General features: G+C 41.3%; 1 protein-coding gene across 1 annotated transcript; it reads left to right on the forward strand.

Annotated features, from left to right (window-relative positions):
• Positions 1-1,836: 1,836 nt before the first annotated feature.
• LOC105540608 (glutathione S-transferase A1-like) lies at positions 1,837-13,779 on the forward strand. Its single transcript, XM_011981310.1, has 7 exons — positions 1,837-2,019; positions 5,983-6,099; positions 7,651-7,702; positions 8,884-9,016; positions 10,861-11,002; positions 12,153-12,284; positions 13,170-13,779. Exons 2-7 carry the CDS (start codon positions 6,013-6,015, stop codon positions 13,290-13,292), a joined length of 669 nt encoding a protein of 222 aa, XP_011836700.1. The 5' UTR covers positions 1,837-2,019; positions 5,983-6,012; the 3' UTR covers positions 13,293-13,779.
• Positions 13,780-15,330: the final 1,551 nt, after the last annotated feature.

Raw genomic sequence — 15,330 nt, forward strand, 5'->3', positions numbered from 1 at the left:
CCCTGGGTTGTGTTAATGGTGGTGTCAGCCCTTGGCTTCAGTCTAAGGCTGTGCTTTTTGCATTGCCGGGCCTGAAAATCAGAATCAGCAAACTCCCCACAGTGAAGAAGTTTTTGCAGCCTGGCAGCCTGAGGAAGTTTCCCATAGATGCAAAAGGCTTAGAAGAAGCAAAGAAGATTTTCAAGGTTTGATAAAGCAGGCATGGATGCCAAGAACATGCAATAAGAATATTCTAAAATTTTGCAACAATAAATTGCTTTATCTAAATGGTGGTGGTGGCTATTGTGAAGTTAATAAACTTTTTAAAAATTATATGCTATTACATAGTAAAACATCCATGACCAGATTTAGTTAAAATCGATTTCTTTTCATTAGTATCTGATATGAAATCAGATTTCCATTCTCCCCATAAATTTTCTTGGAATTAAAAATTTAGTAAAAAAGTAAAATGTAGACTATGTGAGTTGTTTGACTTGTTCAAGAATTGTCCTGTAACATTTGTCAAATGACCTATAAAAAGGTCAGGTGTAGAAATTCACCTCTGACATTCTGCACAAGAAAACAATTACCATTCTGGGGAATGGCAAAATGAAATTTTCTTTTTTTCCTTGACATACATTTTATTTCTCATGAAAACACTTTTTCTTATGCATTTTCAAACAACCATTCTGTCTGCTGTGGATCCCTCAGTTTTCTAGGAGGTGAGGAAATACTGAAGAGCAAACAGACCCACTCTCTGCTCTCAGGCCACCCTGTTGTCCCTTACAGGCGTGTGTTCCTGGCTCATCCTCACTCTGTTCCTCAAGGCTCCGTGGGGCCCCAGGCATGAGCCTTCCCTCAGTTCCCTCAGTGCCACACAGGCCTGGGCTGCCAAGATACAGATGGTATATGTGAATTACACATAAGTAACTATATGCGACATCATTTTTCTCTGGTGCGTCATTGTGCCAACGTGCTTGGATTAGAGGTGATTTTCAGGAATCCTTTCCTGCGTCTTCTAGCTTCTGGGGGCTCTTGGTCTTTCTTGACTTTCATGGGTCATGACCACATCACTCTAATTTCTGCCTCTCTCTTCCAGCACATCACCCTCTGTGTCTCGTGTCTTTTCTTCTCTCTGTGGTGAGGACAATTGTCAATGGATTCGGGGCCTTTCCAGATATACCAAGAAGACCTCATCTCAAATTCTTTTACTTCACTACATCTGCAAAAAGCCTTTTTCCAAATTAGATCAAGTTCACAGGGTCTAGGGATTTCTATATGGACCTATCTTTCTTGGAGGCCAACAAAACGCCCTGCATGTTACAGATGAAGAAAGATTATTTGCAATTGATGAATCCAGGTGATGGATACTTTCAGATTTGTTACATTATGGGCAATTCGAGTGGCGTAAAGAGAAAAGCACATGCAAATAAGGTTCCCGGATTTGGCAGATAAAATACAGGACACTCACCTAAATGTGAATTTCAGATAAGCAATAAAGAATATTTCAGTATAATGAGGTTTCATACCATGTTTGGAAATAGCTACAACTAAAAAATTATTGATTGTTTGCCTGAAATTCACATTGACATGGATGTCCTATATTTTATTTGTCAACCCAGTAAGTAAAGAGTGACATCAGCTTGCCCTTCACAGACAAACCCCCCAGCTATGCTCACAATAGAGGTTTTTCAGTTGCCATAGTCTTTGCATCCAACTCATGAAAACAAGTGTCTTAAAAAGCCAGTTTCTGCTGACTTGTAGAGAGAACAAAATCCAGGTGAAATGTATTGTTTAAACTTTAATTGCCAGCTTTGATATGGAACATATTAACCAGTTTCTTCTGATAAGCAGATCACTTGCCTCACATCTTAGAATCCAGTAGGTGGTCCCTTGGCCATGAAATGTGTGGGAGTTGCTTTTCCATAACTTGACCATTCTTTCAGTGGGAGGGAACTATTGAAAGGAGCAACAAGCTTATAAATACATTAGGACCTGGAATTCAGTTGTCGAGCCACGACAGTAACAGCATTTAACAAAGTAAGTACTGATCTTATAAATCTCTCTACATTGCCTCAGACCCTCCTCTCTAGCCTCCTAGAAAAATATGCTCATGTGAGTCCTTAGCACAAGGAAAAGTCTGTTTTTACTCATATCGTGCCATCTTGGTGTGTTTGGGTGACAGTTCAAGAATTGTTTATTTCTTTTCTGTTGGATACATCTTTACAGAAGTATAAAAATGAAGAATTTAGAAAACCAGGGCCTCAGCGTTTAATGGTATGGGAAACAATGACATGAGGAGAAAAAAAGAAATGATAGTAATTTAAACAATCTGAGAATAATCACGGCTGGAAGAAGTGGCAATGTATGCAAAAATTTCTTTCTCTGTATAAGTAATCAACACACAATTGTAAATTGTGATACTGTAATACTATATTGGCTGTGAAAATTTAAAACTAAGGTTTACTATAATTAGAGGAAATTAGTTTGAATGTCAGGGGAACTAGATTCTAGTTGAGCCTTTGCCACTAATTAGCTCGACGACAAGTCATATTCTGTTTCTGGAGTCCTACCAACTCCTGGCCAATCTAGAGGATAGTTAAGAAAGAAGCTCTGACTGTTGCTGCCCTTTGAACTGTGTAATTCTTTGTATGGAGCTCTGACCTGCCCACTTTAGGATGTTTCTAGGCATCCCTGCCCTCTACCTATCTGATTTGTAGCCCTCTCTCCCTCCCTGCAGACGTGACAACCCAAAATATCTCTAGACTTTGCTCAATGTCCTCTGGAGCAGAGGAGCCAAATCCCCCTGGTTGAGAACCATGGGACTACATGACCTCATGGGACTAAGCAAGGCCGTGTTACTGATGTGCCCCACTGCTTGGACATTCACTGAAAACTTCCTGTTAATCCACATGGACTGATTAATGAATATCATTAACCTCTGTACAGGAGCTAAAAAGCAAAGAGAGAGAGAAACAGAGAGCCATCATACGACAGATTTCATATAAGTCTGGATTCATATGAAATCTTATTCCTACTAGAGTTCTATGGACAAAATATAGAGAACCAGAGAAATGGATACAAGATAGATAATAGATGATGAAGAGACAGATTACAGATAGATACATAGAACAAAACAATACATACATGGATGGGTAGACAGAGATTATGAATAGATACATATACATAGATAGTTGATAGGTAAAATAATTGATGGATAGATAGATCAAAGAAAGAGGATCCATGGGCTACTCAATGTGTCCAGAGACTCACCCATCTTCCAAGCACTGGAACCAGAGCAAACACCCATTGCTGAGTTCCTACTATGAATTTTTGTACATTATCTCATTTAACTTACTCAACAATCCGCAAAAGCAGAAATAACTAACTCGATTCTAAGGAGAGAAAATTGAGGCTCAGAGATTAAACAACCTAACGCGTTTATGAATCTCATAATGGGAGGAGTCGTGATTTATCTCATTCTCCCTTCTCTCTGATAAGAAACAGTATCATTGGGACCAACTCAGAGATGGAACTCCTTTAATTTACTCCTGGAATTATGAGAGCTTATATTCCTTTCAAAACAAGCCCATTTTTAATTGATGTAAATACAGTTATACTAGTCCTCAACTCACTCTGGTTTTTAGGTTGTCAAATCAGAGAAAGGCACACTTTTATTAATTTTTTCTTCCAAGCAAGCCCCTGAAAAGTTGCTCACAGGAGGAACTCAGGAATTAGATGTTCTCCTCTCGCCCTCTCCTTCCAACATTTAGTTGGCTAATATACATTGAATAGGAAAATATAAAACAACTTCTCAGAGAGGAGCTGAGAGCCAGGTTATGGGGTGGAGTGGAAAAGCTCCGGACCTGCAATCAGAAGTTCAGGCTGACCCAGCACTCACCAAGTGTGCAGCATGGGACAGGTGCTTTAGCTCTGAGACTCAGTGTGCCCATCTTTAATTCGGACAATAGGAGCCATTTCCCAGGGTTGTTGCAGAAGGTAGACACACTCCCTAGATATTGACCATGAATGAGCAGCATGTGTGTGTGACCCGTGGCAAATCCTTGAGCTCTCTGGTTCTCATTTTCTGTTGACCCAACAAAGCTCAATGGTAACCTATGTCCCAGTCTTAGCCTGACCCTTGGAAACCTCACATTGAGAAAGTGGTATGTTAGTTATCAGCAGGAGTGTTGTGATGAAATATTAGGTAAGATAAACTTTCATTTCCTTTTGAAACATGATCCTCAATCAATGGCTAAGAGAGTTTAGTTTGGAGATTGGAATTACGACACTGTGAACTCTAGTCCATAACAGTTAAACAAGCACACCCCACGCTTTCCTGTGAACTTCACTCTCCCTTTCATTCTGCTGAATTATGCTATTTCCATTTCCCAAGTTACCTGAATTTATTCCTGGAGTTATCATAGAAAGTACAATGTCAAAATATCTAATTACAAAACAGGTGAGTTGATTCAGTATGATTTCAAAGAATTCATACAGGCATGAGCCACTGCACCCAGACTCAACTAATGTATTTCTAAAAAAGTAGGTATGACTAAAATTAGGCATCAAAACCTTTTAAATGTCTACATTTTAAAATATGGGAGTCAATAGTTTAACCTTTGGAAAGTAAGGAATTTGATGGATCCATCAAATATCGATTGAATATTTGATGACATGGAAGAATTATTGTTAATATTTCATGTGTGATAATGTACTCTGGCAAGTCTCTTTAAAAACCTCAGTATCCTCAAATGTAAAATGAGAGTAACAACAGCATTCACCTTAGGTGATTTTTGTAGGATAAAATGAAGAGAAGTTTAGAAGAATGACCAGTGTGTGACTGACGTTGAACAAATGCTAGCTCCTTCCATATCCTAGAAAGTTAATGCAGCAACATCTCTTCTTGCAGGTTATAAAACAAAATGCCCCCCACAGAATTAGAACACAGAATTCCAAAAGAAACAAGGGATTAGCATTCTTTGTCTGTTGAAATAATTTGGATCTTCTAGCTACAGTCAAACAAGTCTGAGGCCTAATTTCTGGTTTTGATCAAATGCAGTCTCATAGCCAAAGAGCTGAATAGTGACTTAGCTCCCTGCCAGTCCTCCCTATCAGTGACATCCTCTGGTTTCACAGCCAGTTCATGGATTCCCAGAGCCTTCACCCAGTTGGCCTCCAGGCGTGCCTTCATTTTAGTCCTTGTTGTAGAGATTCATGTCTATCACCAACTGGAGTGTGACTGTGAACATTGTATTTCTCTGATGTTCCATTTCATTAACTAAAAAATGGAGATAACAACCATTTCATGGGACTATAAGGAGGGTTAAAGATTTAAAATATTGAAAGGGGCCGGGCGTGATAGCTCAAGTCTGTAATCCCAGCACTTTGGGAGGCTGAGGCAGGTGGATCACAAGGTCAGGAGTTCAAGAGCAGCCTGACCAAAATGGTGAAACGCCATCTCTACTAAAAATACAAAAGAAAAATCAGCTGGGCATGGTGGCAGCTGCCTGTAATCCCAGTTACTTGGGAGGCTGAGGCAGAGAATTGCTTGAACCTGGGAGGCAGAGGTTGCAGTGAGCTGAGATCACGCCACTGCACTCCAGGCTGGGCAACAGAGAGAGAATGTCTCAAAAAAAAAAAAAAAATATTGAAAGGTACTAGCATTAAGGAAGGATCATTAGGAAATTTTCAATAAATATTAGTCCTTTAATTCTTCCTCTTCCCATTAACTCCTATACATGTGTTATTACCACATACTCTCACCTCTTAGGCTGCCAAGAAAAGTCACAGTTAGCCAATGAAGACTTGAGACTGGTTTGCTGGAATCTGAGGGTGGTCACTGCTGGGTAACAATCTGAACCAAGAAAACATTCCAGGAACTCCTCCAACCCAGTCTTGAAGAAGGCAGGTTCTACCTCAGTATTTTTGGTAGTTTTCAACCATATATGCTAAAGTACATTTTTTTATTCTATGGCTTCAATTATTCATTCATTCATTCAGACTTAGAGAAACCTCCAGAAGACTGCTATCATGGCAGAGAAACCCAAGCTCTACTACTACAATGCACGGGGCAGAATGGAGTCCACCCGTTGGCTCCTGGCTGCAGCTGGAGTAGAGGTAGGTTCTGAGTTAGGTCATCGTAAGTTGGATTTAAAATTGCATTATCACATACTTTTCCCGCAGAAACTATGAGATGATTACTTACCGAAGCATTGTGCCTTAAATAAAAATGGACTGTAATTAAGAAAAAGATGAACAGATTTGACCAAGTAATTCTTAAAATTTCTTCTCATCTAAAAGCATACATATTAAAATATATTTAAGAAACTAATCACAAAGTGTAGAACTTAAGTGGATTAGAATTTAAACAAAGTGTAAAAAATAATTTATGGCATTTATACAACAATTAGAAACATGAATATCGATTGAATATTTGATGACATGGAAGAATTATTGTTAATATTTCATGTGTGATGATGTACTATGGCTATCTTTAGAATACTTAATGTGTTTTAGGAAAACACATTGAAGTATTTAAGGATTAATCATACGGATCTGGGATTTCTATGGAATTATTACAAGAGGAGAAGTAGGTGGGCTTACAGATGAAACCATATTGGTTTTGATTGATAATTATTGATTCTAGGTGATAAGTATAAGGAGAATCATTATGCTTTTCTGTTTATATTTATTCATGTTCATAATTTTGACAATAAAAAATAAAAATGTATAATATTTTTAAATGGTTGTAATTAGAGGTAAAACGCAAACTACAATGAAGACAGAAGGGAGTGGATTGTAACAGACTACGTATTGAAGATTGACTAAATTCACAGCAATTATTTGGTTGAGCACTTACTAATTCCAGGTTCTGTACTAGGTCATGGAGACAGTGAAGAAGACAGACACAGTCCCTGCCCTGGGGCGGCCTACATGTCTGTGAGGATGCAGAGAAATAAGCACGTGGTTAAAATCGGGGGGCAGGCTTCTAGAATACACAAGCATTCCCCAGTGCCACAAAACCACATCAGAAACTAGAAGTTTTCATTAAAAATAATATTAGTGTGGGACTCTCATTCCTTTGTTAAATTGAGAATTTTACCCTATTGTGTCTCACAAACTTCAGAAGAGAAAATTATAGTTGCAAGTGTTAAAGCTGTGTAACAGCGGTGACCTATTTCACCCTTAGCAGGGTTCCTGAGAAGTGGGGCGATACAAATTACAGCAGAGGCTCCTTGGTGGCAGAATATTTGATGGCCATTAGCCCATGGCACGCCCCATACTGGGGACAAACAAGGCTGTGGTCTAATCTCACGTGGAGACACAGGCTTTCCTAAGATATGACAACACCATAACTAGAAGAACTGCTCAGTGCCTTTTCTCCAGTGACGTCCCCTCTCAAAACATGATCTAATCATAGACATCCATGAGATCAGGGTGAAGGTGAAGTGACCTAGAAGATTGAGCAACTATGTGCTGTGACCCATGCACTTTTCTCAATGAATTAGGTCTAAATTTCCAAATGGCCATGACCAGTCCCCTCTGGGTACCCTGCCAAACTCAGAAATCTTATATTCTCCAAATTATGCACCAGATAGGGGCCATTCAAGGTCACAAGTCTATAACAGAATGAACTAACAAGAACCCATTTACTGTGTCTGCTTCCAGTTTGAAGAGAAATTTCTAAAATCTGCAGAAGATTTGGACAAGTTAAGAAATGGTAAGATCAATCTCTAAGTGCCTCTGATGAGTGTATCTAGTAGGAAGTACAGAGGGAGGCTTGAGCAGCCAGTAATGCCTATGTGTGTGAGGGGTGGTATTTGGACATGGTGCAGAGGGAGAAAGTGGTTAAGATGGAAGGGATGTGGCTCCTTGATCAAGTCTGGCAACTCTCTCCAGGCTAAAAGGACCAGACCTCTCAGAGTATTTGTTAGAGGAATGATCTCCTGCACCCTGAGAAAGCTCTTTTTTGTTTTCATGCTTGGGGAACCGTGAATGAGCTGTGGTCATCAGTTCAGGATCCCATACAGCCCGCCCCATCCAAGCACATGCAAGAACATGCATTAGACGAAAGGAAGAGAAATAGATGTGGCCAATGTCTTGAGTTTTTTCTCTCATGGCGGGGCATGACAAGGTAACACTGCAGCACTATTGCAGACTTTGAAGACCAGAGAAAGGGACCCTTACATAAAAAGCTCTCAGAACCTGCCTTAAATGTCACAAACACCATGAGACTTACTCTGGGAACTTCCTGTTTTAAATGACATCTTGTTGCCAGTCCTATTGTAACTTGTCCCAACCTCTTCCTAAAATATCCATGAAGGTAAATCAACACAAAAAATACAAGAGTCCCACTATGTATCTGGAGGGGCAATAAAAATACACATGAAACAAATGGGTAAAAAGTAAAAGGAAGCTTCTTAAGAAAAAGAAGAACTACACGAAGCTTTTTTAAAATGTTTGGGCTGGGCGCAGTGGCTCAAGCCTGTAATCCCCCATTTTGGGAGGCTGAGGCAGGTGGATCATTTCAGTTCAGGAATTTGAGACCAGTTTGGCCAACATGGTGAGACCTCATCTCTTCTGAAAATACAAAAACTAGCCATGTGCAGTGGTGCATGCCTGTAATCCCAGCTATCAGGAGGCTGAGGTAGGAAAATCACATGAACCTGGGAGGCAGAGGTTACAGTGAGCCAAGATCATGCCACTCCACTCCAGCCTGGGTGACAGAATGATACTCTGCCAAAAAATAAAAATAAAAATAAGTTGTTTCAAGTGAAATCTTACAGGCAATAATTTCTTCTTCATTTTACAAATTTAGTCATTTCCACAGCCGTTATTTTTCATCCGGAAAGGGTGGGTTTCATAGACATTTCACTTTCCTTTTTTTTCTTCCTTCTAAAGATGGATATTTGATGTTCCAGCAAGTGCCAATGGTTGAGATTGATGGGATGAAGCTGGTACAGACCAGAGCCATTCTCAACTACATTGCCAGCAAATACAACCTCTACGGGAAAGACATAAAGGAGAGAGCCCTGTACGGTATATTTTCTGTTCTTCCATCCACAGAGAACACAGAGTGATTTAGGTCCTTCCTTGAGTGGGTGGGACCATGGCAGGGCATCGAGACCAGCAGCAGGCTGGGCCTTGTATGTGTACACTGAGGTCCAGTATTGCAGAGTCCCATGGAGATGAGGGAACAGTGAACATGGGGAGGGTTCAGGCAAGTGTGATTGTAAAAGACAATGCAGCCTATGGATCCAGCACCCTGACAGAGGTTTCCAAACACTGATGAACCGTGAACTCAGGAGGATGGGGAAGCATGATTCCAGGTGCTCAGGCCTTCAGAGGCTGGACTCTGGCCAATAGCTTCGGACAGGCATAGAATATTTGAGAGTCTGTAGATGAAGGACTGGGGAGGGAAAGCTGCAAAGAAGCCAAATCTTAGGTCCCAGTAATTCCAAGAATGATGACCAGGAACCTAAATTACCAACCAATTATAGCAACTGGAATACTTAAGCAGGGCTAGTAGAGGCTGGCACCAAGGATGCTGGGGTTACCTTGACACATGGATAGAAGGAAAAAACAGCCAGACTGATTCAATACCAGCAAAGCCAAGGGGTCTCCTTACTGCTGTGATCAGACTGCATGATTCCAAATAAATCCTGAATGAAACTGCTGGCAGCTCCTCAAAAACTCCAATGACCCTCTAACAGGTATACCCCCAAACAATCAAAAATACATCCACACTATATCTTTCACATAAATGAATAATGCAAATAACAATGTTCATAGTATTCAAAAAGTGAAAATAACCCAAATATCAACAATCAATAAATGGAGGAGAAAAATGCGCCTTAGCCATGCAATGGAAAGATATTTGGTCATGAAAAGGAATGAAGTACCAATGCATGCTACGAGATGATTAAACCATAAGACATGTTACATAAAAGAAACAAGACACAGAAGGCCACATATTATAGGATTCTTTTCATACGAAATGTCCAGATACTCAAATCCAAAGAGGTAGAAAGTAGATTAGTGGTTGCCTGGGGCTAAAGGAGTGGGACTTGGGGAAAAATGAAGAATACTGCTAATGGTACAGATGTCCTTATCAGTGTGATAAAAATACTTCTGGAATTAGACTGTGATTATTTTTACAGAATTCTGTGAATGCACTAGAAGCCACTCAATAGTATAATATAACATGTGACAATTATAGTATGTGAATATGCATGAATAAAGCTCTTGTTTTAAAAAGTATAGAGAATTTCACCAAGGTAAGGGATTCTTAGGTGGGGTCTCAGGAAAGGCACACATGGCTAAAGTTGGGCAACAGCACATGGAGAGGGCTGTGGAAACATGTTTCATGAGTGTAATTGGAAGAACTGCAAATATGGGACATAGAATTAGCCCTGGGAGGTGTAAAATGATGAGAGAGGATGAGGAAATAAGGATGAGAGGGCTGTACCAGGGACTCTCTTAGGATTACTTAGGAAGCAGATCTTTGACCATTTGCCACACACTAAGTCTGTGCACAGAACAAACTACAATTCAGACGACCAATCCTAGCACAGCACCAGTGGGTACTGGCAGTGATTCCACCAATTTCTCTCATGACTGTGACCACCAATGTTTTTTTTTTTCCTGTATTAGGACATGTGTGTAACAAAATTTAGAGATCTGTCTACCTCGATAGGTTGTTTCAATAAATAAATGTTAATATACCTGTAAAATCAGAGCATAATGACTAGACTATAAAAGGCACTCACTGGAGGTGAATTATTTTGCCATCACCTGTTACTCTATTCTCTTAGGTTTTTATAAACCTATAAAATCTAAGGAAAGGTATTTGACCATTTGGTTGTTTTTGTCTTTCAGGATTGATATGTATACAGAAGGTATAGCAGATTTGGGTGAAATGATCCTTCTTCTGCCCTTTTGTCAACCTGAGGATACAGATGCCAACACTGCTTTGATCAAAGAGAAGACAAAAAATCGCTATTTCCCTGCCTTTGAAAAAGTAAGTGAAACTGTTCAGTGTTTGGGGAACTGAGTTTAGAGGCCAGTAGAAAAATAGTGGCTGGGCATTCCTGGGACACTGACCTTCACTTTCAGTGAGACTTCCTGAACACCAATGCAGCACTCTGACTCTCAAGGCATTTTATGAAAATAGGCTCGGAGAAACAATTGTATCACTTATACCCAAGCTATAATTTTCCAGTAAAATTTTAATTTACTGAACCCCAACATGGAATTATCTGCTCAACAAAATTTCGTGTTCATAAGTAGAACGTGGGCTGTGGAAGGCTCTTGACCACACTAGAGGTTGCTGTTGAGTCTATGGAACCCCATGGACTTTGATTGAAGACGAACATGATGAAAGTGATCCATCAGAAAACATTCTGGTACCATGTGCAGGAAAACAGGAGACCGATTGCCCAACCAGAGAATATTGTAGTGTTTCAGAGATGTGTATTTTTAAAAAGGAGAGGGATCGTGGGATGCAGAGGAAGATTTTGCAAAATGCATTTTATAGTAAGTTGTAGACATCAGTGCAGTTCACCTGTAAACGCTTCAGCTCGCAGATTATAACATAGTGCCAGTCAGGAGTGAGAGTCAATGCTGTAAGAAAGATGATGAATTCAGGTTCACCCAGTTTTGCTACAGATCCCAGGGAGATAGAGCAGGGAATGAGGAGAGCAGACAAGGAGAAATGAGGACTCTGAAATAGCCTCCTTCTGGGGGAAGAGTGTTGTCATGAAGGTGGAGTCGCTGTCCAAGGGAGGTTGGAGAGGGAGGGAGCAGAATGTAGAGCCACGTCCTGAATGTGAGGGCTCCACACTGTAGGGCCTAGGGCAGACATAACATGTGGCGACGGGTGCTATGCCCCTGGCCCATGTGGAAGAAGCGAGCTGGGTGAGTGTTGTAGATGCCACAACGATGTGGAATAAGAAGAGAAAATGGGAGCCTGAGCTCCAACTGAGGAGTGAGCAGAGTTACACTTCTTACTCTCTCATTCAGTGAGATAATGTGGAGAAAGCTCTGGATCTCTGCACCCATGCAGTAAGGCAACAGAGGTGGGGAAAGTCAGGGTGGAGAGGCTCTGAAAGAAACAGGGGTCCCAGCCTGGGTGGGCATGTGTTCCTGATCTGATTCCTCCAATGCTCCAGGTCTTAAAGAGCCATGGACAAGACTACCTTGTTGGCAACAAGCTGAGCCGGGCTGACATTCACCTGGTGGAACTTCTCTACTACGTGGAAGAGCTTGACTCCAGCCTTATCTCCAGCTTCCCTCTGCTGAAGGTGACCCATTTTGCAGCCCAGAGAGGCAGCCCCACATCTCCCATCTTGGGGTCTTGTATCTGGGTCCTGGGACTGTCCAAGTTTTGACGCCAGCCTTCTCCAGGCCTTCAGTGCCCCAGGGTCTCCAAAATCAGCTTCCAGGCTCCAATGTTGAGGAATGAAAACACTTTTGTTATGGAAAGGAAATTTGTGGTGCATGCTACCCCGCAAAGAGTATTTTGCCTTTTATCATGTGAAGGACCCAGGGCCCAGCACCTCTCCCCATCCTTCTATTTCAACGTGGTTTCTGTTCCTGAATTCTCTGTGACATCCTTTATCCCATATGTGCCCTTGTCTTCCCGCATTAAGTCAGTCCGAGCAGGGCCCTTTCCATCTGGTTTTCTCCCTGGGCTCCGGCTCCTGCTGTCAGACATTGTGTTCCTCTCGGCACAGCTCTCCAGCACTCTGCCCCCGACACTGTATCGCTCACTGAGAAAAGGTGGTCCCATGGTTTGTCTTTAATATTTTCTATAACTATTCTCTTTCTCAACTAATTTACCCATATTTTTACTTCTGCTTAGAGACTGATCTGTGTTGATATCCCACAGGCACATTATTTTTTCTTGTCTTATATGAGAGTCACTAATCTACAGGATTAATATGTAAGGAGCAAGATAGGGATGACTGAACTGATTAAAACTTAAAGACATCTTTGGGAAAAATAAAGTGAGCTACATGTTCTTGTTCTTATCTTCATATTAGGGGACATATCTTGCTCTTATCTTCATATCTTCTTATCAGGGGACTCGCTTGGTCTTTGGCAGGAGGGGCTCAGATTCCCTGGGTCATGTTAATGGTGGTGGCAGGCCTTGGCTTCATTCTGAGGCTGTGCTTTATGAATTACAGGCCCTGAAAACCAGAATCAGCAACCTGCCCACGGTGAAGAAGTTTCTACAGCCTGGCAGCCCAAGGCAGCCTCCCATGAATGCAAAATCTTTAGAAGAATCAAGGAAGATTTTCAGGTTTTAGTAAAGCAACCATGGAGTCCAAGAACATACAAAACCAATATTCTAAAGTTTTGCAACAATAAAGTGTTTTACCTAAGTGTTGACTGTGCCTGTTGTGAAGCTAATGAACTCGTTGCAATTATATGTTAATTAAATAATACAACTCCTATTCGCTGACTTAGTTAAAATTGATTTCTCTTCATCAGGATCTGATGTGAATTCAGATTTCCAATCTCCTCATAGCCAACCATTTTCTTGGAATTAAAAATTCAGTAAAAAATGAAACTATAAATTATGTGGTTTGTTTGACTTTTCCAAGAATTGTCCTATAACAAACAATTTCTCATACAATCTATTAAAATGTCAATGTAGAAATGCACTTCTGACATTTTCGGGTGTGCACAGGAGAAGAGTTACCATTCTCAGTAATGGCAAAAAGCCATTTTCTTCTTTTCCTAGACAGTCATTTTATTTCTGATGAAAGCATTCTTTCTTATGCATTTGCAAAATAACGATTCTGTCTGCCGTGGATTCCTCAGTTTTCTAGCAGGTGAGGAAATATTGAAGAGCAAACAGACCCACCCTCTGCTCTCAGGCCACCCTGTTGTCCCTTACAGTGTATGTGCTCCTGGCTCATCCTCACTCTGCTCCTTAAGGCTCCGTGGGGCCCCAGGCCTTCCCTCAGTTCCCTCAGTGCCACTCAGGCCTGGGCTGCCAAGATACAGATGGTATGTGTGAATTACATACAAATAACTATATGCGAAATCATTTTTCCCTGGTGTGGCACTGTGCCAGAATGCTTCAATTAGGAGTGCTTTCTAGCTCTGCCCACATACTGGTCCTATAATGTGAATCTCTCTCAGGACACCTGGGCTTCTGCAATTTGAGCTCTCCTCCTGTTAGAGTGAGCTTCCCCACAGTTGGCAGACGTGGTTGAGGGAGCAGACAGACACACAGGCTTTCTACCTGCAGCTTCACTTTGCTCTAGTCTCTTCTCCATTTACAACCAGAGTAGTTGTTCTAAAATGCAAATTAGAAAAAAAAATCACAGAATTCTTCAGTGAGTCCTGACTGCATACAGAATGCATCCTCACACCCGTCTTCACTCCTTGATCTCCAGCCCAATCAACCCTCTGAGCATGGTGGGGCCTCTTGCCTTCCTGCTTGGGAGCATCTGCTAGCCCTGCCTGGCAAGCTTCTTCCCAGTGGACACACTTAACACTACCTCATTGCTTCCCAGGAGTGCTGGACTTCCACAGAGCCCTAGTGAGCCTCCAGTAACACCTGAGGGCCACTGTGTCTGCTCCCCTGTACTGTGAGCTCATGGTGTGGGGCTTGGCCTGCTGAGTCCCCAGTACTTCTTCACCAACATCTGCACAGACCCATGCACAACTCTACGTACCTTCAGAACCCAGGTATATGAGACTGGGCTTTGAGAACTCACAAACCCCCACATACTCTACCTGTCTCTATTCATTCATCAATTTCTAGAAAAAAAAAAAGACTAATATCCCTCAAACTCTTTGTAAGGACCTTGCTTGGATGCTGACCAAATTAAGCAAACTGCTAAGAAATTTTTATGGGACACTTTCATGAACTAGAATGCTGAAGCTTTGATGAAATTAAGGAATTATAGAATTTTAATATGATAAGAGATTATCATATTAAACATAATCATAGTGTGATTGTGTTTGGAAAGGAAGTTCTTCCTTTCTAGAGATGAATAGTAGTATTTACACATGAAATGATATGCTGTCTGGGATTCGCTTGAAAAGAATCCCATGGTAGTGGAGGGAGTATGTGGGAGTTTGCATCATTTTCTTGTGGCTCCTGTCACAGATTCCTACAAACTGGGTGGCTTGAAACAACAGAAATGCATTTTCTTACAATTCTGAAGGCCAGAATCCGAAGTCAGGGTGTGAAGGCCACATTCCCCTGGAAGCTCTAGGGAACAATCCTTTCCTGCCTCCTACAGCTTCTGGGGGCTCTTGGCATTTCTGGACTTTCATGGATCGTGGCCACATCACTCTACTTTCTGCCTGGGGCTTCCAGCACCTCAC

Source organism: Mandrillus leucophaeus, unplaced genomic scaffold, assembly GCF_000951045.1.
Source record: "Mandrillus leucophaeus isolate KB7577 unplaced genomic scaffold, Mleu.le_1.0 Scaffold223, whole genome shotgun sequence".
In the NCBI taxonomy this organism is placed as follows: domain Eukaryota; kingdom Metazoa; phylum Chordata; class Mammalia; order Primates; family Cercopithecidae; genus Mandrillus; species Mandrillus leucophaeus.